Genomic DNA, 25579 nt, shown 5'->3' with positions numbered 1-25579 from the left:
GCGTGGGGTCATCTTTCTTAGGCTTTTGCTGCACGACGCCTGGCGCTGTGGGGGTGCTGTGGGTGCCGTGTGGAGGCCAGAGGGAGCCAGCGGTGGTGGTGGGATGGTGGGGGAGACTGGCCGGGAAGCTGGCCCACCACAGCAGACCAGTGTTGGGGACAGGTGTGGACCTGGGCGGTGACAGTATGGGTTATGAGAACCTGAAGGCAAAGAATTTGATTTTCTTCACTCTTAAAAAGAAACTTCGAAAAGTTCTTGAATCAGAATAATTTCTGCTGGAGGTTGATTTGTATCAGTTGGAGACCCTTTAGAACACACACCAAGTCGGGATGGTTAGAGCAGCTCTTAAGATGTGCACCAAGCTTCTACTCAGTTTTGTTCGCAGGGCTTGGAGTCAACACAAGCGCCAGCCACAATCTGCATTGTGTTTAGCTCCTCTGAGAAACTCTGGGCCACTCCTAGGGCTTTCTAGAGCTACCCTCAGACCAAAGGCCGAGAGAAGATTCTCAGACTTACTCAGAAACCAGATGGTCTGGAAGGTCTAGTGCTGTTTACAGCAGCAAATGGAAACTCGTATGATTAATTTCATCATGTAAACTGAATGCAGAAAGCACTTGGCTATTAACCAGGCTCTCAGGGGAAGCCTACTTACTTAATCAACTGCTGTCAGGTTGTCCCACTAGTATATTTTGTTGTCTTTAAGTTCATTTTGTCATTGTGAATCTCATCAGGGGATAAGTAGGAGTAGGCAGCAAAAGTTGAAGAAGAAAAGGGCCTGAAGGAAAACTCTGAGGAACATGGTAGTGGCATCCCAGCCAATTGGGATTATCCGATTTCGCCACCATTAATTCATTCAACAGAGGCACCCTCGTGGCACCCTCACGAGACAGCAGTGTATGCTCTGGAGGTGGGTGCACTGTGGAAACCGCAGTCCTGAAACAGGCCAAGAGTCCCCCCGAGTCTGGCACCAACACACTGTCCCCAACCTACGAGGGGCCGCGGCGCCCTCCCCAACGCGCCCGCTGAGCCCGGATTTCCAGATTTGCCAAAATCAAGCTTGCAACTCCTGCTTCTGTCCCGTATCTGTGTTTGATTTTAGTTTTATTCTTTCTCATTTTGAAATACAAGGCTCCCCTTTGGAGTTCAGCCAGCCCAACAGATCTATTTCTAGAGGCTTGGTTATTTTAAACATTATTTGGTCCCCAGAGGAGAAACACAATCTTTCTTTCCCAGTGAAATCTATAGAGGTAATTGCCATATTGAAGTGGTTGACGTGACAGTTTAGTCTGACGGAAATTGTGAGTAAATAATAAATGAACTACCACTCCCCGAAGTTTTATGTGCATCATTGTGTCTGACCGTCACAGCCAGTTTGATAGAATTTTCTCCACTTTATCAATGAGGAAAACAGAAAGCGGAGGCTCAGAGAAGTTAGGTAACTTTTCTAGGGTCACTCAAGGCAGGAATCTTTTTTTCTTTTTTCTCTTTTTTCTCCCCCCACGTGGGATGGATGCCTGGGGGAGGTTGCATGTGTTTTATTAACACAGGAGAAAAAAGTTCCTGATATGTGTACTATTGCATACTTAAAGTAAAATCTAAAGTTCCCTTCAAGATTATAAAATTTTCTGGCTGGTAAAGACCATCACATTATTTTTAAAATCTTTTTTAAATACTAAAGTATTTTAAAGAATTACTGCAAATAATTGCACTGTGCCAGTGAAAATAGCCTAAAAGTGACATAAGTGTTTTGTGAAATTGTTGAAAAAAACGTAAGCTGAAAATAAATATTAAGACTTAGGTGGATCTGTCTTTACTTGCAGCCATCCCTCCATTTATCATGAACACTTTGGAGAAGAAAGCCTTCCTAAAGGTAAGCCCCACTTCTATCTCTGCCTCAACCCTTTCGGATTTCAAACTGTGCAGAATATTTCCTACACAGCGAGTAAAGAGTTTGAAGGCCGTTGGCACTTGGGCACTTACGTAACTAAAAAGATGTTTCGAGGAACATTTTACTTGTGATCTCAGATATTTGAAAAAGCTTTCATACATGGAAGGTGGCTGCTCACTTCTCGAGAGGTCACACCCTCGGGATGAGTGAGACACTCATCCTCGTCATCACTGGGATGCCTAGCTAGGTGATAATGAAGACATGGTGTGAATTTGGGGTGATGTGTTGATAGGTCACTATGCCGACTACCGGAAATGGAAACGTCATTTGGAGTAGTAGCTTTGTTGAACCCTGAATATAGTGCCCCGTGTATTTTTCTTTGGTGATCATATCTAGTAATTCATTAGTCTCTCAGCCACCTCCCTTCAAGGTCTGAAAACATCACAGGATGAAACTGTGACCGAGGACTCTCGATGCTCCTACACTGCTGTTTGTAGCATCCGCGGTTTAAAGCAATAGTGTTCACGCATCGTCTTCATTTTCCGGTGCTTTAACAATTGGGATATGGTAGAATCGGGTGACTCGTGGCTCATGCGGTTTGGAAAGTGGCTTTGTTACATCTACCAGGAGAAAGGAGGCAGGCTCCTTGCTGAAGGAACAAGTGTCTTGTGGGGAAGACCGCAGCTGTCTTGGGGTGAATCGTTTTGGGTCTTAGAAACAGAAATGTAACATCGAAGAGACACGATAAAGCTTTGGAAAAGGACCTAGTTCACAGGCCAAACACTTCCTGAGTGGTTTCCTAATCCTAATCTCACGATTAGGAGAATTCTAACGGGCCCCAGGAGGAAAGCTACAGTCACCACTAAGTGAACACTTCATAAACACTTGCGATACAATTATGTTCTTAGAGAAGGAAACCAGAAAGTATGCCGTGAGGAGACAGTAACGTCGAGTGCCTCATTTGACCCACGTACCCAGGCTGTGGCCTGTCCCTGCACCAACCCCATGTTAGGGAAAGGGGACCCTCTCTCCAGCACCTTCTCTCGTATTCTTTCTTGGGAGCTGTGGGCACATGAAAGAGTTGTATTCCCTGAGCACCCTCCCACAGCAGTCTTGCACGTCAGTATGAATTGTACAATAGCGTGTCATGGTGGCCCTGTAGCCATTGAACTGTCCCCAGATACAAAACAGTTCTAATATATATAGATATAGACATCTATCTATATCTGTCTATATATGTGTATGTATGTATTTAAGCAGTAAAGCTATCGGTATAGACCAAAATGTCATTGTGGATTCACGTGACATTTTACCTACTTCACTAAGCTGTTATTTTAAGAATTAATGAAAAAAATTTGCCCATCTCTCCTTCTGGTGCAAAGCTTAGAGAAGATGGACTCTTAAAAGCTGCTAACGGGTTAGTTTATGTACTTGAACAGTGACTGTATCCTAAAACTACCAGATTATATACACATCTGGAATTCATCAGCTTTGACATCTCAGTGCTTTTCAAAAACTAATGCAGTGCTCCTTTTTCTGTCGATCCCCGCTTTACTTATGGGAAGTGATTTCGGCTTTGAAGGAAAACACCTATCACGTTCATTTAAACGGGGTTTTTCAACATCACTCTTCAGGGTGCTAGTGGTGAGTGGCCCATCCAGTACATGCCTAACTTTGCAGACGTTGAATTGATGCCCTGTGTTCTTCTCTGCCGGCTCTTGCTCTGGGAAGGCATTAGGATCCCACTGTTTCTGCAAGGGCATACGTCGGCCCAGGCAGCCTTTTTGGCTCTGCCTGGTTGATAGCTCCTAAGGTCTTGGCGTGCCAACTTCAGGAGCAGTGGAGGATCAAAATAAATCTAACCCCCCACTCCTGCTGAACTGAAGAAACAATCAGGTTTTTAAAGCAAGACCAGATTTCTAGGTTGGTTACAAGACTTGGAAGCTGTCATCTTACGTAGTTCGTCTGACGATAAAAGTGACGCTTTCGTAAGAGACGGGTCACCAGTGTGGCTCATTCTGCCGATCGTGTCACCAGGTTATGATTGTCACGAATCTGCAGGTGACTGTGAAAGCTGTTGGGAGGCCACCTTCAGTGACGGCATCCCCACTGCCGAAGCCCTCCCGTCCTCTTCTCTCTGTCTCTCAAAGGCCACCCAGCAGAAGAATCTCGGCAGCCTGGCTCTGGAGCAGGGGCTCCGAGTCTCGCTGCGTCCACCGCGGGTGGGACTCGATTCTGCAGAGTCTCGCTGCAGCCTGGGGGCACGTGGCGCACTGCGGCTGCTGACGCGTATCCCGATCGTGGCTAGGGATCCCAGAAATTCTCAAGGAAAGTCTGCCTTGGAAGCTGTGTTAATGCTGAAAAGCTAGCTCACTGGAGAAAACGCATGGAAGTGAGGCTGGTACATCATTCTCCCAGTTCAGTCGTGCCTTGGCACTCCTGGGGTCTCGGCATCGTTGGAAAAGTTGCCGTAGTTACTCTGAGTGACAAACACTGGACAGGGGACGTAGTCGTGCATATTGCATCATTTTCTTGTTACGGCCTAACAGCATTTTCTACATGAAAGAAGCAGCAAATGATCCAGGCAGTTAACCCCCCATTGCCACTCTCTTTTAGGCTTTTTCACGTTAATAAATGAATACGTATTTTGTTTTCCTCCCCCACCTCAGTTTGCGGTTTTTAGCTTCGCTCGATATCATGTACTTAATAGTAATTTGGAGGTGTGCCACCTCACACGTCCTTCATGGAGAAGCCCTCTGCCTGCCCCTCTCCCCAGCCTGCCCCTCCGCCCCTCCGCCCCTCCGCCCCTCACCTGGAGCTGGCAGAGGCCACCGGTTGCAGATCCCCAGGGTGAGGTTGGGAGAGGCGGTCAGAGTAGCTCATGGATCAGTCCCAGGGTCTCACTAGCTACCGGGGGTCTGGTTGTGGCTGCACCCCTTCAGACCCCAGGGGAGGACGTTGCTTTGAAAAAGCAGTGGCTAAATGTTGAGCTATTCATACACACATTCCACTCCCCGAAAGAGTGCAGGGTTGCTGTTAGGCTGAAGGACTGCATTTTGCGCAGTAGAGAGTTCCCACGGGACTGAAGGGATAGTGTAGCTGCTACTAAACCATAGGCAGAGGTGGCTTGTGTTAATAGCCATACGTTTCCGTCTTCTGAGCGCTTTCGTGTGCATCTTGAAAGGCAAGCTTTACCATGCTCCTTTCACAGAGGTTCCAGAGATCATTTTTCAGCAGCTCGTATCGTCCATGTGGGTGATGTCTGCCTCGCCTGGCCCCCTGTTTGTTCCCACAGCTCTAGCGGCCGCATGTGCCCCTCTGTAAGGATGCACTTGCCTGGGCTTTTACCTTGGACATGACCAAACTCCTCTGCCAACATGACACGAATTGGACATTCTTGGCTTTTTTAATGGTGAGCCTGGGGAGCATTCGGTATGACTCATCCCTCCCCCCTACGCCTTATCTTTTTCCAAGTGGAGTGCTAGCTAGAAAAAAGCATCGGCTGTGGGCAGGTGACTCACAGAAACCTTTGCAGTAAATCAGAAAGTTCACTGCCTAAAATCTGGCACTTTGAAGAATGGTATTCTTGAAGAATAACTCCTGTGGCCTCTTTACCTTGCTGGCACTTTCATTAGGAATAAATAAAGTTACTATGGTTTAGATCAGATAATAGTTCCTCATCCCTTAGTTCTGCTTCTTCCTTATTCCTTTTAACAAAGGTGGACAGCTCTGTCTACTCAGTGTATTTTCAGGATTTTCTGTTAATTAAGTGTGAGTGTAGCATTTATTTGTTCATTCACTCATGTATTTACTCAGCAGCCCTTTGCTGAATGCCCTGTTACAATCCAAGCAGTGTGCTGGGTAATTGAGTCATAGAGACAGAGCCCTGCTGTCAACAGCCAGAAAGCACAGTGACAGGAAGAGGCACAAGGCAGTGGTTCCAACACTTGGTGATTACAGAATGCAGCACAGAGGGATTAGAAATGTCTCCCCCAAATGCAGGAGGTGGGCAGAGACTTGAATGGTGGCCAAGGATACATGGTCCACAGAAGCTCAGAGAGGACACACAGCATGGCTTATTAGGAAACTTCCAGATGGCCAGGTTGTGGGCTATGTATAGGGAATTGACTGTACCATATATAAAAATTAACTCCCCATGGTTCATAGACTCTAAACGTAAAAATCTACAACTGTAAAATTTCTGGCAAAATATAGAAGAGGCCATCCTTGAGACTGAGAGTTTGGCCAAGATTTCTTAGACACAGCAGCAAAGGCACAGTCCATAAAAGAAAAATGGATACACTGGACTTCATGAAAATGATAAAGTTCTGTTTTTTGCAAACTTTATAGTTTTGAAAAGGCAAACAGACCGGGAGAAAATCTAGGCAAGCCTGTATCTGGTAAAGGACTTCTATACAGAAGATATGAAGAGCCTTCAACATGCGTTCAAGAAAACAACCCAATTTAAAAAAATGAGCAAAAGGTTTGAACAGACATTTCCCCAAATATATACATATATACATATATATACATGTATGTATGTGTTTATGTACACATACATGCTCAGTGTCTTTAGTTACTGGGGAAATTCACGTCAAAACTACATGAGCTACCGCTAAACACCTCCAGGAGTGGCTAAAGTCAAAAAGACTGACCATAGCCAATGTCGGTGGCAATGTGGAGAAACTGGAACTCTCATATCCTGCTAGTGGGAATGAAAACCAGTACAACCACTTTGGAAAATAGTTTGGTAGTTTCTTAAAAAGCGAAACAGATGTTTACCACCTGACCCAGCCATGTCACTCCTAGGTGTTTACCTCGGAGAAATGAAAGCATGTGTCTATAAAAGACGGATGTTCACAGCAGCTTTATTTTCATTTGCAATCTCCAAAAACCAGAAACAACCCAGATGGTCATCAGCAAGAGAATAGATTATCAAGTTGTGCTGTATCCATGCAATAGAATACCTAACTCAGCAAGCAAACGTAATGAACTATTGATAACGTGCAGCAACCTGAATGAACCTCAAAATGATTACACAAAAGAATATATTCTGTACATAAAATGCTGGAAAATATAAACTGATACATAGTGACGAGAGATCAGAGGTTGCCAGGGAATGGGGTGCGGGGTTTCAGAAAGAGAAATCGCCAAGGGCACAAGGCACAAGGAAAGCATTAGGGATGGAAGGATATGTTCATTATCTTGATCGTCGTGATGGCTTCTCAGCCAAATACATGTATCAAAACTTTACACATCAAATATGTGCGTTTTACCATAAGTCAGTAAAGCTGTTGGGGAAAAGATCACGATCCTGGCGGAGGGAAGATTTTAGAGTCATACTAACTTTTTGCACATTGGCCTCATGAATATATACCTTTTAAATTGATGGGTAGTGTCTCTAATTCATTGAAACTATTATTTAAGATAGCCTCTGTTGGCACAGTTTGAGGTGTGGGAGCATATGAGGGAGGACCAAACATCCACAGCTCCCTGAGTCTCAGGCTAAGTGCTGTTTAAAAAGTGGGGATGAGTTGAGCGGACGGGGTGCTGGAGAGGAGTCAGGAGAGAGGATGACATCCAGGTTGGATGAAGTCAGAGTTCTCCAGGATCCTTGTCACTACCGAGAGCCTTTCCATGGAAACCATTGGCATGAGGCACAGTCGGCCTCTCACTTGCACACGTCCTTGGAGATTACTTGCAGCTGCTCCCTGGTTTAATAGGTTAGCCCCCTTCGCTTCAGACAAGAGTCCACTTGAAATAAGAAGGCCGCTCTCAGGGGCTCAAGTTCATCCTTCACAAAATCTCCTTGCTGAGCTTGCCTTCCTGTCAGCCAGCGCGGACGTCACAAGTCTGGGCAGTGCCAGGGCGAGGGTTTACATCTCCTGAGGAATATCCATCATCGCTCCAAGCCAGTTGCCCAAGATACCGTGTGTCCTTTTCTTACTGTCCTTGGAGGGGTGGGTGTGTCCTCTCTTGATGACATTTCTCCCTTCCTCTCTAGTACATGCCTCTCTCCCCCCCGCACTACCCTGCGTGATGTACCTGTTCTCCAGAGGAGTCTTCTCGGGGACGAGGGTATGCCTCTCATGCAAGCATCTTGGGGGTCCTGATTTTTTTAACAGCTTGTGTTGACTCTTCACTAAGTTGGCTGATTTCATAACGACCGGTTCACAACTTGGTTGCAGACGTTTCAGTGGCCTTGTTTCTATAACCATATACCCCACCGTTCTTTATATTGTGTTTTTTGGTACCACTCCTTTTGGAAAACTAAAAAGCTAACTGCTTATTCTCTGAAAGACCAACCAACTGCTTCGTTTCCATTTAAAAAAAAAAAAAGTGAAAGGCACAAGTTTTCTGTGCCAGCAATAGTTTCAACCATATTGACAGCAACTAAAAACAAGAAAGGGAAGATGCAGGGGAGGAGGGAAATGTTGGGTTTCTGCTACGTTCCAGGCACCGTTCTAGGTGCCTTATGACCGAGACCTGACATATCTTCTCTCATTCACTGTTGGGAAACCCGCTGTGATCCTCGTTTTGCAGACGAGAAAACCAAAAGCTTGGAGCGCTTGGGCTCTGTCTGTCTTTCCCCCACTGTCAGGAGCGAACTGGCAGGGCAGAGATTTGAGTACAGGTTAGTTTGTCTTCCAGCCTTGACACCAGGCTGTATAGCCTCCCCAGCCAAGAGGTGAATTACAATTAAATGGTAATGATTTCTCCACCTGTTTAGAGCCAAGCATCTCTCAGATTATATGTGCAAGAGAAAAACATGAGAAGCCACTTGATCTCTGCATGGGCATTTACTGACAGATCAAGGAGGCTGCAGGAAGTCAGAACTAACGTGCCTGCTGCAGTGTTCCCCCCACATTTCACTAATCTGGGTCTTGTAGTGTGGAGAGTTTCCTTCCCGCTAATCAGGAGAAATTGTCTCGAAGAACCTGTATAAAAAACATTCAAAGTAATTTATTTCTCCACACAGAGGTTCCCGTGGATGAGTGCACCTATTCAAGTTGGATTAGTTGGCTTTTGGTGAGTGGAATCACTTTTACATACTTAATTTCCTTTCTGTAGGTAAATACACAGCATAAGAAAGGCAAAGCAATGGGTAGATAATGTGAGACACAGGTTTTGAAAGTGAGACCCAGAACAGATCCCGGAACTTAGGGCACTTATGGTCCCAACAACTGGATAGAAGCAAAGGGAAACCTACAACATTTGGGACTCTGTGTGATTCTTTTTTAAGTTCTGGATATTTCTCTGATTTTTTTTAAACTTATTTTGACAGTCCCTGGTGATAAAATTACATAAACAGGACGTATTTTTTTTTTTCAACGTTTATTTATTTTTGGGACAGAGAGAGACAGAGCATGAACGGGGGAGGGGCAGAGAGAGAGGGAGACACAGAATCGGAAACAGGCTCCAGGCTCCGAGCCATCAGCCCAGAGCCTGACGCGGGGCTCGAACTCACGGACCGCGAGATCGTGACCTGGCTGAAGTCGGACGCTCAACCGACTGCGCCACCCAGGCGCCCCAGCAGGACGTATTTTTTGGGAGGAAATGTAATATTTGAAGGATCGTTATAAAAGTGAGACAGACAAAGGATCTGAAAGTTGCCATTGGAAAGGCTCTGACTTGTCTTTTTCTTTTCCGTTTTCCTAAGTTTGGTGTTTGCTACGCCGCTGTGTTGTGCTCTGTTTCCTCAGAAAAGGTATGTATTTGCTATTCTTCGGAGTGATCACCAGCTTTAATCCTAAAAACCATTTGAAGACGCAGGTGCTGCTGTTCCATTTCATTTGTATGGACGTTGAGATTCACAAAGATGAATGAAGCCACGTCCCTCAAAGGACAAGACAGAGGCAGAAATCAAACACACACCTGCTTAATTTCAAAACTCTCTTGATCCAGCTCTACCATCACATTTGAAAATGCTTTATTCTTTTGTAAGAATCACGTTAACTCCTGGTACAAGTGTGCTTTTAGAAAACTTTAGATACGGCTCCTGGTCGCCCAGTCCGTTGGCAAATGGCAGCTGTAACGCAGACGCACTAGAATTTGAGATCCGCCCCAGGGACAGCAGCCACACACACTTAGTCTCAGTGATTGGTATACTGGCTTCCCTTCTTCCTACTTGGCTTTTCGCCTCAAACGCCTTATCGTGTGCCTTCATCCCAGGCCACCCTTCAATCCTGCTTTTGATGTAAGAACGGGACTGACGGGCATTAAATCGGCATCGGATAAATCTAGGTCTTCAGCCTCCTCCTGGTCTGACATGAAAGCACAGAGAGCAGCGTCTTGTTTGGCTTTTGTCTGAGGATTACCAGGCTGCGGCTGCCTTCGTGGCACCTTCACGGGCCGACAGGCTTCAAACGTACGGTCTTTAATGCCCTAGGCTTTCAAAGCCTGATGAAGTGTTCTGGAACTAACTGTATCAGGTCCCCTCCACCTGAGAGAGAACTCCACTTTTCACCTGCTCTTTCACTTCTGTGTTTGGCTCCTACTGGTACTGAATAGGGCACTAAATCTCCAGGAGAGGGAGCCTTGTACCACTTGGATGCCTAGAGCCCTGCCCTCCCCTGGGAGAGGGCCGGACCTTTAGAACCTCTTCTAAGCCCAGGGCAGATGCATTTTTCTTCCATCTCCTAAGAGGGCTAATCATACCTATTTACTTGTGCAAACCCCAGAATCTCAGGGCTTAACGCAAGAAAAGTTTATTTCTCCGGTATATACCAGTGTCCAACAGTTGACCTTGTACTCGGTGACTCAGAAATAGTGTATGTCAGATGCCGAGGAGAGCACCTGATACAAAGTAAACCCTTAATAGATACAGCTTTTCTAATTGTGAGATTAAAGGATTTGAAAATCCATAAAGGAGCTCCTTACATAGGCCTTGGTTTTGTTTAAGTGTTATGAGAAAAAACACTGTATTTGTTCTAACATTTGTTGTTATGATTGATTTAAATTCTAGGTATGGACCTTCAAAGTTTTTCTGTAACAACTGGTGCCATGAGGTCACCTGTCCTTGGAGAGTACGTGGTTTCCACATTTGGGAGACCAAGGGCACTCTTGTGTTCCCCTATCGAAAAATGAAGCTTATCACTCTGGGGTTTTTTTGCTTCTACATTTGCTTATTTTTCTTTCTGTTTCTTACTCATAAGTTCCATAGAATAGGATTACTCCTATTCCTTGGTTCTTTACACACTGTTCTTATTGGTCCAAGCATGACCCTATTTTATTTTGTTTACTTTAATGATACGGTGAACATCCGTGCACCCACTGCCCACTCATGAATAAAAAGATCACCGGTCAGTTACATCTTTTTGTAGGTTCTTCCCTGCCTCCTCTGCAGATTTAACCATTATGCAGAACTTCATAGTTATCATACAATTGCATTTAAAATTTTTTATTTTTTATTTATTTAAAAAATAATTTTTTTTAATGTTTCTCCTAGAGAGAGACCGAGCACAAGCAGGGGAGGGACAGAGAGAGAGGGAGACACAGAATCCAAAGTGGGCTCCAGGCTCTGAGCTGTCAGCACAGAACCTGACGCGGGGCCTGTGGACCCATGAACCGTGAGATCATGACCTGAGCCGAAATCGGCTGCTCAACTGACTGAGCCACCCAGGTGCCCCTTAAAATTTTTTATTTTATATATATAATGTATATATACACACACATATATGTATTACTAACGTTTAGTTTTGCCTCTTTGGGAACTTTTTAGACAAGGGTGTCATTACTATGTAGAGTCTTCTGGTATTCGTTCTTTTTTATTCAATGTCCTACAGCTAAGATTCTTCCGCATTATTGCATGTAGCTAAGTTCATTTACCTGACTGCTATATAATAGTCCGTTGTATAAATATGTTACAGTTACCCATTCTACTGTACAAATAAGAAGTAATAAAAACCTCCTTATCAAAATTTGTGGGAAGCAGCAAAAACGTTGCTCTGAGAGAAATGATTGGCTTTAAGTGTTTATGTTAGAAAGGAAGAATGCCTGAAAATCAATGCACTAAATGTCCAACTGAAGTTCAAAAAGGAACAAAAAGAATAAACTCCGGGGAAAGAGAAAGGAAGGAGGTAGGCCCAGAAACAAAAGGTCAGAAGTTGGTTCTTTGGAAATAGTAATGGATGGTCATCTTGTGACGCCAATGGGAACAAATCGTGTTGTGAACGAAAAAGAGGTATAACTAGAGACCTTGCAGAGTCTAAAAAGGTAAATGAATATTACCGACATCATTACACCAGTAGATTTGGAAACAGGCACACGGACAGGTTCCTAGAAAATGTTAACAATGCTAAAACATTAGAAAGTTTGAATTGGCATATCACCATTAAGGAAGCAGAAGGATTATTTAAACTTCTTCCTACAAAGTAAACACAAGAACCAGGTGGTTTTACAGGTGGAGTTTACTCAGCTGCCAAGAAACATATTACTCCAGTATTTATTTATTTATTTATTTATTTATTTATTTATTTATAAATGCTTATTTATTTTTGCGACTGGGTGGCTCAGTTGGTTAAGCGTTGACTCTTGATTTCAGCTCAGTTCGTGAGATCGAGTCCCAGGTCAGGCTCTGCTCTGACAGCTCGGAACCTGTTTGGGACTCTCTCTCCCTCTCTCTGTACCTCACCAGCGCATGCTTTCTCTTTCTCTCTCTCAAAATAAAGAAATAAACATTTAAAAGTAAAAGATTAATTACGTATCAAAATATTACCGGGTTTTCTGTAGTAAGTATTCTGGACAATTTTTCTTTGTACTTTTGTATAATAAATATGCATTTATAACAAAAAAAGCTTTAATATACATACGCATATAATACATTCAAGTACTTTTTAAAAATTCATCAAAGACTAACAGGTTATCTCTCAGTGGTGTGTGACTGTGAGTGATGTTTGTCTCTTGCAATTTTTAGTATTTTCTTTTTTTGTAATGTTTATTTATTTTTGAGAGAAAGAACATGAGCAGGGAAGGGGCAGAGAGAGAAGGGGCACAGAGGATCCAAAGCAGGCTCCATACTAACAGCAGCGAGCCTGATTCAGGGCTCGAACTCATGAACTGAGATCATGTCCTGAGCTGAAGTCGAATGTTCAACTGACTGAGCCACCCAGTCACCCCCATTTTAGTGTTTTCTAAAAGTTTTACAATAAGCATGTATTACTATACAATGGACAAAAGCATATTAGTGCCAATGAATTGTTAGTGTTACAAATTCCACTAAATCAGAGTGCCTGGGTGGCTCAGTCAATGAAGCGTCCAACTTCAGCTCAGGTCATGACCTCACAGTTCATGAGTTCGAGCCCTGCATCTCGCTCTGTGCTGACAGCTCAGAGCCTGGAGTCTGCTTCAGATTCTGTGTCTCCCTCTCTCTCTGCTTTTCCCCTGCTCATGCTCTCTCTTTGTCTCTCAAAAATAAATAAACATTAAAAAAAAATCCACTAAATACGTGTCTTTTTAATTAATGGTGAACATTAGATTGTTCTCTTCGGGCAGTGGCATTACCACGTTTCCCAATACCAGCAGGGTCTGGAAGTGGTGTTGCTTATTTTTCCCAGCGAAGAAGTTTGTAAGCTTTAATGATTGTTGGGTTCTTAGGGCTCCTGTGTGGCTCAGTCAGTTAGGCATCTGACTCTTGATTTTGGCTCAGGTCATGATCTCATGGTTCATGGGATCTAGCCCCACATTGGGCTCTACGCTGAAGGCATGGAGTCTTCTTGGGATTCTCTCTCTCTCTCTCCCTCTCTCTCTCTCTCACTCTCTCTTTCTTTCTCTCTCTCTCTCTGCCCCTCCAGGACTCACTCTCTCCATCTCTCTCTCTCTCAAAACATAAATAAACATTAAAAAAACTAAGAATTGTTGGGTTCTTAAGTGTATTTCTTGGATTTTTAGCAACAACTAATTGTCTAAAAGGAACTGGACGCTCACTTTCAGGGCCCAGGAAGCATTTTTCAAACAGGACCCTGTTTTACAATACCAGTCATGGCGGGGCGGGGGGGTAAGGGGTGGCACGGAAAGGTCCCTTCTCTGCCGTCTGCAGATTCTAGTTCCCTGCTCTGCCCATGTAATAATCCTGTCATTTCTCCGTTATCCCAGTTCCATGTCTGTGACGAGCTTGGAGGCTGAGCTGCAAGCCAAGATCCGAGAGACCTATCCTGAGTTACGGCGCGTGTACTTTAACAAGGGATTATAAAATAAGGGAAGAAACTCTACAGCTTGTCCCGCCTGCTGCAGACCTGGTGAGGAGAAGCCTGTTCAGCCCGGGTTCTCCCAGTGACAGAAACCTTTTCAAGATCCACATTAGCCTTTTAGAGTCAAGCTGCCACCTACAGCACAGCACCTGGTGTGGGCCTGGCGCCCGACACCCGTTGGCTCCCTTACATTTGAATCACGGTGTAATTTACAAAAATACCCTTCCTGTAGCTTTTATAGTAATTGTTTTTCAAAGACAATATACCAGCCCTCCCCCAGAGTTTTAAAAAGCACTGTTAGGCATAGAGTAGATGTTCAGTATATACTCAATAAATACTTACTGATTATCAGTGAGCGAAAAGGAAATCTGTTTGAAATACTGAATGTTTATCCTGTTCTTGTTTCAAATCACTCGGCAGTGATTTGGGAAAACACAAAGCTCTGAGGCTAAGCTGTAAAAAACTGGACTCATAAACATTAAGGGAAGTTTGCTTCCAGTCTGGGCAGTGGGCAACCCCAACTAAGTGACATCTCTTGTGGATTTGTAGGATTGAAAGCTCCCCCATGTACTTCCCAGAAGGCACGGTAATAGACCAGTGCAGTGAGCTGTTCCTGCCGGCCACGATTCTGTGCATTCACATTGCTGGGGGATTTCTTTGGTTGACTTCTAAATTTATTCTGGTTTACATTCTTACGAAGTTCCTCTTACCTCGCACTTGTTGACCTTAGATTCGGTTATTTACACCAAATAATCAAATCACAGAAATGTTCCACATGTCGGATTTTGGAAGTATATTCAATACCAGTGCCGTGTGACTGGGTTGGATCTGGTTTGTTTGACTCTTTAGGAGTGAGAGCCCAGCTCCAGCTAGCTACATGTGCTGGTCATTCTTCTAGATCTCCTTGGCTTTCAGAAAGATGCGGAAATGTTGTGTATGTGAATCAGTGACTAAATGAATTTTCCTTGAATATTGTCTATTGCATTCTACCCTGTTTGAAAATAACGAATCCATGGGCCAGTGTTTACATCATCTGTAGTAGCTTCACCTGTTTTTAACGTAACAGGTTATGTTTCACGTCTGTAGATGTTCCAGGCATATGCTAGGTGGTTGTTCTGTTGAGTGAAGACCACTCAGTTCACTTGTAATTCAGAGACTTGTAAGTGGGGGGGAGGGGGAATGTAGAAGCTAGTTTCGACAGATTTTTCCCGACGATGTGACCAGTCTGTATTTCCTCATAAAGAAAAAATGGTGTGCCTTGTGTCCGTGTTTCTCTTTTTCTCTGAAAGGATTATGGATCGGAAGCTTGGGGGCACCTCGAGCCTTCCTTTGTGCCACCAGAATTTTCTCTTTGAGATTTTCTGTCTTAAACCATTTGAGGCAAATTGGTTCCCCATGACATTCTGATGTATTTTGTTGCCGTAGATGCTTCTCTTTAAGTAGCGGTAAGAGCCTGAAATTGAAGGCAGATCTCCATGAGGTGCTGAAAGGGTGGTTTGTAACCTAACTAAGCGCTTGACGCCAACCCCACCTGCCCCAGCTAATCTCAGAATTCTCACCGTCCCCTCCCCCATTAACTGTTAGGTCCCTTTCAGAATCCTAACCTTCATTGAGAAATCAGCTAGCAACTGGCTTGACGCTTGATGAACTAACCAAAATTTTGTACGCACCAGGAAGGTAGGACCAAAGCACTGTTGTAGAAGGGATAATGAACATGGAGATGTGTCTTTTTAAACACTTACTGAGGCTTCCAACCCCTGATGCTTTTATATAGAAATATTAACTGTATCATTTAATCGTGGTTTATAAAAAGGAACAAATGAACCAAGATTGGCAATTTCGCTGATCTCTTAGAAATATCTTTTCTGGAGAAAAGTCCACATGAAGTGCAATGAGCTTATAAAGGTAAATGGTTGTTCATATTTCTAGTCACGTGATAATTATGATTGTACGTATTACTGACTGGCAGATCTTATTACTTCAGTATTAGCGCGGTGTCTTTGCCAGTGTTGGAGTCAATGTATTATTTCCGTTCAACTGGATGAAATGTTAAATAAACTCAGACTGAAAATAAATTCTCTCTCTTATTTGTATGTAAAGGGCGATGCGGTTTTTGTGTTACAGTCGATGGTACTTTCGTTCAGACTTAACATCTGGCTACCATCAGGAACTCCTAATGAGGAAACAGTTTTCTGTGGTGCCTTTGGCAGGAAATGTTTTCCTGTGTGGGGCTACCAGTCTTCCACCTTCTCGAACACCATATGCGCCGGGCACCCACCCTCTGCCCCCCGCCCCGTGGTGTCATTCCAGGAACGTTTGTTATGAGCACGGGGGGGTTGGGGGGGGGGGTGTCCCACTGCACATGGTTGGTGAGGTGAATTTGCTTTCATACTGTTTGTCAGCTGCTAATGTGGAACTAGCATTTTCTGTCGTTCAGGGAGAAAATCTAAGTTAACCCAAGATTGGGGAGCGCCTTATTAACAGACTTAATAAAAGATTGCGCATTGTAACCTTGTCGTTCACGTCTCTGCATCTGTTCTGCTACCGTCCCTCCGTCCATCACTTAGATTAAATTATACTCAAGAACGTGGGTCCAGAAGTCACAGCGGGTAGAATCTTGGTCGTACCCACTGTGGCAGTCGATGTGTTTGGGCAGCTGACGTTCTCCGTGACCTTCAGTTTCCTTTGTTCGCTTTGGTTATGTGGAGAAAATAATTGAAGCTACTTCATAGAGTTGTAAACATGAGCAAGACCGTCCCCGTACAGCAATTCGCGTATCGCCCGGCACCTCGTAAACATTCAATGAATGGCTGCCCGTGGTATATTTATGAGTTCTAGAGACACGGAGAATACCAGTTCCTCGGTATTAATGGTAAGATTTTAGAACCCCAGCCACCTTCCCAGGGATAACCCCCAGCCTAACTACAATTCCCAGGTTAAAATGGTCAAACGGAGACCCTTGGATCCATCCTGTCAAATGTCTAACAAGGTTTTGCCTAAACGAGACCAAGGTAGGAAAAGTCTGTGCTCGCAGATGAGAAAAGTGGGGCTTCCAATGGTGAAGCGCATGCCCAGGGCTGCTCCTGGTCACTAGAAAACTGCGGTGGCCGCCAAGATCAGACACCCAGACTTCCAGCCCTGTCTGAGAAAGTAAACCACTGGAATACTCAAAATTAGGTTTTGGTTTTTGTTTTTGTTTTGCATATGCAGAATTTTACTGAAAGCTGAAGAAAAATAAGGTCATGTTTGTTGTGATGAATATAAGATGTCACTTAAAATGTAGATATTCAAAGTGTGGTCCATAGGCCAGAATGTCCAAGTGTGTTAGAAATGCAAGTTCTCGGGGCGCCTGGGTGGCTCAGTTGGTTAAGCGTCTGACTTCTGCTCAGGTCATGACCCCTTGGTTCACGAGTTCAATCCCCACGTCGGGCTCTGTGCTACCAGCTCGGAGCCTGGACCCTGCTTTGGATTTTGTGCCTCCCTTTCTCTCTTCCTCTCCCCCCCACACACCTTCTCTCTCTCTCTCTCTCGCTCTCTCTCGCTCTCTCTCGCTCTCACTTTCTCAAACACTAGAAAGGAAGGAAGGAAGGAGGGAGGGAGGGAGGGAAGGAAGGAAGGAAGGAAGGAAGGAAGGAAGGAAGGAAGGAAGGAAACTTCTCAGGTCCCACTCCAGACCTCCCAAACCAGAACCTGCAAGATAACAGGAGCCCCAGGGACAGCTCGACAAGTTCTGGCTGTAGCCGAACCTCTTGGTGTTCCCTGAGATCTGAGTGTCCTTGCGTCAATTTCAGATCAACCTACAATTTTCCATGAGTTGGCATATTTTGGCCCCCACCAGATTCCCAGAAAGTTCAAGGCTCAGTGTTGACGTACTTAGGAAACCAGTATCAATAGGCTTATGAGAGCAGGGATTTCTGTTTTGTCCACTGCCGTATCTCCAGCACCTAGAACAACCGGTACCAGGCAAGGATCCGTGTGATCACTGGGTGCAAACTGGGCTCTTTCCAGGAATCTGAAAACGCGGCGTCCCATTTCCTTGCAGAAAAGAATCCATTTTGTGTCATCACCAGGATGTGTCAGGAGTGGAGTACGATTTTCTGGGGCTAGAGCCCGAAACAAACATCGTCCCTGGAAATTGAGAGGGGAAATGGCTGCCAGCAACCAAGCTGCATTCCTTTGACAAAGGAGCATTCCGTTGTCACTGAGGACATCACTGCCCCTAAAGCCTCTGGAGCAGAAAGGACACTTGGGACGATGCACATTTAATCCTCAAGGAGCCCATCATATCCCCATCTCTTTAAAGAGAAGGAGTACCTGAGTGGCTCAGCCGGGTAAGCGTCCGACTCTTGATTTGGGCTCAGGTCATGAACTCGGGGTCGTGGGATCGAGCCCCATGCTCCGTGCTGACAGAATAGAGCCTGTTTGGGATTCTCTCTCCCTCTCTCTCTGCCCCTTTCCTGCTCATGCACACATGCGCGCGCGCTCTGTCTCTCAAAATAAACTTTTAAAAAAAACAATTTGAGGCTCAAAGTGCACTAACTTGTCTAGTGTCACACAGTGGCCCAGCCACCATCTCAATCCAGGCCTGTCAATCTCAAGTAGTTCCCACTGTATTTCACAGCTTCTCCATTAATAGGAATAATTATAACGGACTTTGGAATAGCATTTTATGATATTCCAAGTGGTTGCACGCTTTTTTTTTTTTTTTTTTTTTGCGTATATCACTCCTTATAATTTCGCCCAAAGGTTTCATCTCCATTCAAAGGTGGGAAAACAGACTTGGAGAAGTGGGATGACTGGCCACAAACCTAACTTGGTTCATTCAAAGAACTATGAAAGATTATTCACATTCCCATAGACAGACAGACAGACAGACACACACACACACACACACACACACAAGGTTTGTGGAACATGTAGGTCTGCGAGGTCATTTCCAGATAAAGTCCCAGATTAAAATAAGAATCAGGAGCGACGGTTCTTAAAATGCATTCCCTGGACCAGCAGCGGCGACACTGGGAACTAGAAATGCATGTTCTCAGGCCCTTTCCGTAAGTACTGAATCAGAAAGTCTGAAGGTGGGGCACAGCCAGCTTTGAACAAGCCTCCCCCCGGGCGATTCTGATGCATCCAACGTTAATGAACCACCGCAGTGTTGTTAGGATGAAAGGCTGAGGTCGAATTCAGCTCCGTTCCGTGATTTGAGGCAGGCTAAGCAGTCTGAACCTCAGTGTCCTCCTCTGTAGCAAGAAAATAACACCGCTTCCCTCACGGGCTACTTGTGAGAATTCGGGGAGTGTCCATAAAGAGACAACACTAGCCGGGTGCCTGGCGCGGGGCACACGCCCTCAGCACTTTGTGGCTAAGCTTCAAGTGCAGATCCCAGCGGCTGAAAGTTTGACAACAGTCTGTGGGGGATCCTGCTGAGAAACAGGCACTCCCATGACCGCCGGTGGGTGTGCAACCTGCTATGATTTCCCTGCAAGACAGTCCGCGGTATCTATGAAAACTTACAAAAGCACATGCCCTGTTTTAAGCAATTCCTCTTCTAAGAATTAATCCCACAGATGAGTACACTCAGGTTCTTGGAAGGCCCGCCTACTCCCACGGGAGCCATATGGATGCAGGGTCAGGCGGAGGTTGGAGGAAGGGGGAGGTTGAGGGGTATTTCCAGAGAAATTACTAGGCAGGAAAAAAAGTTACTGTAGGGTAATCTAAAATATAACAATACGTTTTCCCTTGGGAACTTTTAAGTTTTTTTTAAGGTTTCATTTATTTTTGAGAGACCACAAGTACGGGAGGGGCAGAGAGAAGGGGACAGAAGATCTGAAACCCGCTCCTCGCTGACAGCAGCCAGCCCAATGTGATGTGAGGCTCGAACTCAGATCATGACCAGAGCCGAAGTCCGACGTTGAACTGCCTGAGCCACCCAGGTGCCCCTCCCTTGGGAACTTTAAAAAAAAATTTTTCTGATTGGGATTCTTGCAAGATACATAGATAAATGGATTAATAACAGTCCATTGTCGCCAATATAAATAAGTCGAGAAGAAAGTCAATCTCTGGATGATGGGATTATAAGTGATTTTTAAATTTTCTCCTTTATGCTCTTCTTTCAGACTTCTGCTCCGGAATTCAGGACACATTAAATACTATTTTTTAAAACCTCTGTGTAGGACAACCCCAATTTTCTAATAATAAATGCACGGATCTGTATAAAAGACGTATTAGAAGCATCTACACCAAAATGGTGAACAGTTGGTGTCTCTGGGTTTACAGGCAATCCTTGTTTTCTTTATAGTTTTCCGTGTCACATACTTTCCGGAATGCATCTGTATTCCTTTTATAAGCAGAAGAACGTCAAGTCCAGGCTGCTGAATAATGCCTTGGCTTTATCTGCCTCATAGGATCATTGCCAGTCCCAAGCGGGCTCCCCTGGTTTCCTCCGAGCTCCGGTGGGAGGGAGCTGCAGCGCTAAGAGGCGCCACTAGGGCGCAGCATTGCCTGCGAGATCGCGCGGCTGAGCCCCCCACACTCCCCGCAGCTGACCGCAGGTGTCCCAAGGCAAGGGACGGTGGTGGCAGGAGAACTTGCATCTCTGAATTTCCGAGGCCAACTCGGGAAGAGAGGAGAGGACGCTTTGAGAAAGACGATGTCTCCAGCTGCGGCAAGCTGGAAAGATGGCCAGGTTTGGTGGAGGACAGGCAGGGAAGGATCTATCCGTGGAAGCACCTGATGCGGGTGGGGGTGGGGCAGAACACAGAACAATGGTAGACGGACCCAGGGCGTACCCTCAGGGCCATCAGCGCTGTGACACAGGCCAGTGACACCAGGAGGATGGAGCTCCGGGAGGGGAGCTGGGAATGGGGGGCGGGACTTTAGGGAATGGTACATCATCTGACATCAGAAGGATGAGGAGGAATTACTGATGGGGAAGAGAAAGGGGCGATGAAGAAAATGGGGGCTTCTGGTTGGAGGGAACAGTCAATGGGAGGACCTGGAGAGCGGAGAAAGGGTGGCTAAATACGCTGTGCAAAGGCCAGCGCTCTCAGGAAGATGCCAGCTCCTGGGTGGGGGATGGGGGAGGTGGGGTAGAGTAGTGAGATCCCTTCAGTGCCCAGAGAAGGAGCATCATGTTCATCCTGAAAGCCTGGGCTCATTCTGAAGGGTTTTGTGCAGGGGAGAAACAGTAGTCAAATCCTAGCTCTGCCACTTGCTATTTTCACGATATGGGAAAAGCCAGTTCCCCTCTCGGAGCCTTAGTTTTCTCATCTGTAAAATGGAGACAGTAAAACCCACTCTTTGGTCTTGCGAAGCTTAAAAGAGGTAAACGCTTGGGGCGCCTGGGTGGCTAAGTTGGATAAGCCTCTGACTTCGGCTCAGGTCATGATCTCAGAGTTCATGGGTTAGAGCCCCATGTTGGGCTCTGTGCTGACAGCTCAGAGCCTGGATCCTGCTTCCCATTCTGTGTCTCTCTCTCTCTCTCTCTCTCTCTCTGCCCCTCTCCCGCTCATACTCCTGTCTCTCTCTCTCTCTCTCAAAAATAAATAAATGTTAAAAAAAATTTTTTTTAAAGAGGTAAACGGAGAACCCCAAATCATGACTTTCCTTCCCTGGTCTTTTTATTTTTTCTGCAATAGCATTCGAATGGAAAAACCAGACAAACGCCATTGCCAGTATGGTCACGGTGTCAGCTTGGCAAACATTAGTAGTCCAGGGGGGTCATCCCAGCTCGCTTCCAGTGGCCAGGAAATCATTTCATCGTGTGCGATTGCAATCAAGAACACGTTCTGCCCTCTTATTCCCGTTTATAATGAAATGTATTTTAATCATGTGCAATCTCCAGGAAAGATGGTAACACAGAGAGCAGTTTTTCTTTAAAAAAAAAAAAAAGAAAAACATAATAAAAAGCTAAAAATAGAGACTAAACCAGCCACCGTATTGAAATGCTAAAGGATGCAACCTCCTGGCACGGATCGAATAACAATGTTGGCTCAGAATGCAAGGGGTGGGGTGGTACCGGGACCCCATTCCCGGGCAGAGTCCCATCAGCTGGCGCTTTCTGGGGTGGGTGCAGGTGGGGACAGATGCAGGAAGCACAGGAACACAGCAGATGTTTCCCTCTGGCCAGAAGAATGAGTGCCCATTTTGCAAGGGCAAAATCTGGACAGTGGAGGAAAAACACGAAGGAATCCCAAGCTGCAGGTAGAGCCTGACAATGTCAAGTGGAGGGAGGAAGGAGAGGCAGAGGACAGAGAAACGTGGACCACAGCTCGAAGTCGGCGAGTTGAGAGTAGGAAAGAGAGGGTTTGGGCACAGAGAGAGGCAGCCATGGGGAGATGCATCCGTAAAAGTCAGCTGGGTATTAAGAGGGCGCCCCATCTGAGTAGGGTTTCTCACGCCCGGTTTCCAAAACCACCTGAGGAACATTCCCCAGTTCCCATGCCTCAGGTGTTATCCAAACCAATTGCATCAGTATCTGGCGGTGGCCTGGGGACTGGCATTTTAGGCTCCCCAGGTCATGCCAGGGTTGAGAACCACTGTTCTGGAGATCGAGGGTACTTTCAAATATATATTTTTTTAAGTTTACTTATTTTGAGAGAGAGACAGTTGAGGAGAGGCAGAGAGAGAGAGAGAGAGAGAGAGAGAGAGAATCCCAAGCAGGCTCCACACTGTCAGTGCAGAGCCCGATGCGGGACTCTAACTCACAAATCGTGAGATCGTGACCTGAGCCGAGGTCAGATGCTTAACTGACTGAGTCACCCAGGCACCCCACTACTTGCAAATAATTTAATGACTTTGGGGGTGCTCAGGGGGGCTTTTAAGGCACCGCAGTGTATAAATGTCCTCCGCTGAGCTAACGCTGCGGACGGACGTGTGTCATCCTTTAAATCCACCCAAACACCAGTGAGCCCCCATTTACGGAGATGGCTAACGTTCACCGCGCAATTATTTTGCCTTTTCACCACCTCACTGAATCTCACGACACGCTGTGAAATAACCGCTTCACAGATGCAAGTGTGACATTTCAGGCCCCGGCCCGAGAGCTTCCAGCTAATACGTGGCAGAGGCAGAACTGAGCCAGTACAGCAGCTGCGCCTCGTGTCCTGCCCGGGCCCGCCCTCCCCTCAGCCTGGCTGCCACCCGAAGGAGGGGACGGAGCCAGCCTCTGACCCCAAACCCCACCACTAAGACTCCGTTCGGAGCAGCCTGCGCAAAGGACCCCGGAAGAGCGTTGCATGCAAACAGTAGATGGCCCCAAGACGGCAACGTGTGGGTTGTGGACAGGATGTCTCTGTAGAGACTCTAGTAGGAATGAAGCTTCTGGAGCCCTGCAGGTGCTCAGTTCTGGGCACGCACCTGCTTCTCTGTTCATTCCCATCCCAGCAACCGCCCTGGCTCCGCGTTGCTCTCCTCCCCCTCCCCCTGCCTTCCGTCTAGCCTCAACCTCTCCGGCCTAAAGAGCTCTTTAAGTTGCACTGCAAAAATAATACATGCTTAGAAGAATAGACTAAGAGAACACGGAAATGGATCAAGTGATAGCTTCCCTCTTCGCGTTTCCCAGTCCCAGCTCCCAACACTGCATCTCCGAGGGAAACCTGCAGAATCATGTGGTCTGTGTGTATCCAGACCGCGTATGTGCGGATGCAAACATGCATGCTCACCTGTAATGGGTGTGGTTTGGCTTTGTCTATAAAAATGAAATTTTAGGGGGCGCCTGGTTGGCTCAGGTCACGATCCCAGGGTCACGGGATTGAGCCCTGGGTCGGGCTTTGCGCTGAGCGTGGAGACTGCTTGGGATCCTCCCTCTCTCCCTCTGCCCCTCCTCTGGTCGTGCTCTCTCTTCTCTCAAAACTTAAAAATAAAAATCAAAGAAATCTTAGGATACATATTAAATTACATGCAACCTCATTCTTTCCCCTTAAAAATATACCGTGGGTATTTTTCTTACTTTAAAAAAATTTTCTCTTTCTTTAAGTAATCTCTACACCCAATATGGGGCTCAAACTCACAACCCAAAGACCAAAAAGAATCACCTGGGCTTCTGACTGAGCCAGCCAGGTGCCCCCACTGTGGACATTTTTCAAGGTGACAAAGGTAGGTCTTCCTCATTCTTGTTAGGAGTTTTACAGAAGTTCGAAATAATAATTCCTAGAATTTACTTACCCTTCCCCAATCAATCGACAGTGCCATTATTTCTGTGGTTTTTCTATTTAAAAAAAAAAAAATGCTGTGGTGAATATCCCTGTATGTAGTTTTCTATTCCCCTGACACTGTTGTTTCTTTAAGAGAAATTCCTAGAAGTGAGATTAGCTGGGTCGTAGGCTGTGACCTTTTCAAATTTTGATGGTGATGGCGGTGACGATAAGGATAGAAGCTGACTACATTTAGCATTGACTTTGAAGTGCCAGGCATTAGAAGCACATTTTGCTCACTATTTCATTGAAGTCTTTTATCAAGTCTATAAGATACATCCTCTTATTGTCCTCATTTCTCATGCAGTGACCTTGAGGCCTACAGAGGTTGGCTCCCTTGCCCCAAATCACATGGCCAGTAAACAGACCGTCCTCCAAAAAGGTGATGCCAATTTCCACTGTAGCAACAGGACCCCTTTCTTCACATCTTCCCCAACAGAGGATGTAATGGTCTCTGTGCGAAGTAACAATCAAAAGGTACCTGTCTTTGGGTTTGCTTCTTACTCCTTGAGGTTGCGTATCTTCTGCGGTCCCCGTCACTACAACCCTGTTTCAGACCATCGTCTGTTCCACTTGGACCAGAGCCTTGATGGGCACCTGCTGCCGGGGTTCCCCCTTCCAGGCTCACTCTGTCTGAACAGGCTCACCCTCTCCTGAAGCCCTTTGACAAAGTTCTGGTTCCTGGATCTGACCGTTGAGGCCCTGCCAGCCTGTCCAAGTCGGCATTTTCCCTCTGGCCTTCCTGTCCCTTTCCCATCAGCTTTCACAAACCACGTCCACGTACTTCCACATGGACATGCCATTATCTCTGGAATGGCCTTTCCATCTTTGATAGGCCCAGAAAACTCCTACTCATCCTTCAGAGCCCAACCAAAATGGCCCCTCTTAAAATCCAGGTGAAACCAAGAATACCAAAATGTTACCTGTGACAGAGACTCACAAGTGATATTTATTTCTGTTATATGCCTTTTTTCTATTTTTTCTTTTCAACGTTTTTATTTATTTTTGGGACAGAGAGAGACAGAGCATGAACGGGCGAGGGGCAGAGAGAGAGGGAGACACAGAATCGGAAACAGGCTCCAGGCTCCGAGCCATCAGCCCAGAGCCCGACGCGGGGCTCGAACTCCCGGACCGCGAGATCGTGACCTGGCTGAAGTCGGACGCTTAACCGACTGCGCCACCCAGGAGCCCCTGTTATATGCTTTTTTTTTTCTAAATGTTTTGCAACGAGTAACCATTACTTTCATAAGTAGGAAAAATAAAATAACTTTAATTTTCGAACACGTCTCAGCCGAAACGTTTTAGTCTGT

General features: G+C 45.8%; 1 protein-coding gene and 1 long non-coding RNA gene across 7 annotated transcripts in view; both read left to right on the top strand.

Annotated features, from left to right (window-relative positions):
- The window catches only part of SFXN1 (sideroflexin 1), a 40521-nt gene extending 23935 nt beyond the window's left edge, over positions 1–16586 (top strand). For 5 of the 6 annotated variants that reach the window (XM_023259452.2, XM_011285368.4, XM_019838651.3 and 2 more), the window contains 4 exons: positions 1821–1870; positions 8868–8917; positions 9549–9596; positions 13982–16586. In XM_023259452.2, coding sequence (XP_023115220.1) covers positions 1821–1870; positions 8868–8917; positions 9549–9596; positions 13982–14078 — 245 coding nt within the window. In that variant the 3' untranslated portion in view covers positions 14079–16586. Of the gene's footprint in view, positions 1–1820; positions 1871–7892; positions 8845–8867; positions 8918–9548; positions 9597–13981 lie in introns of those variants that run through there. The other variant, XM_019838657.3, reaches the window with a different exon arrangement.
- A 1096-nt stretch (positions 16587–17682) lies between these two features.
- On the top strand, positions 17683–25327 carry LOC123379504. Its single transcript, XR_006583976.1, has 3 exons — positions 17683–18407; positions 24053–24171; positions 24577–25327. It is a non-coding gene; the product is annotated as an uncharacterized LOC123379504 (long non-coding RNA).
- The last annotated feature ends 252 nt before the right edge of the window (positions 25328–25579 follow it).

The sequence above is a fragment of the Felis catus genome, chromosome A1 (assembly GCF_018350175.1).
Source record: "Felis catus isolate Fca126 chromosome A1, F.catus_Fca126_mat1.0, whole genome shotgun sequence".
Lineage (NCBI taxonomy): Eukaryota > Metazoa > Chordata > Mammalia > Carnivora > Felidae > Felis > Felis catus.
This window is presented reverse-complemented; position numbering and strand designations above follow the sequence as displayed.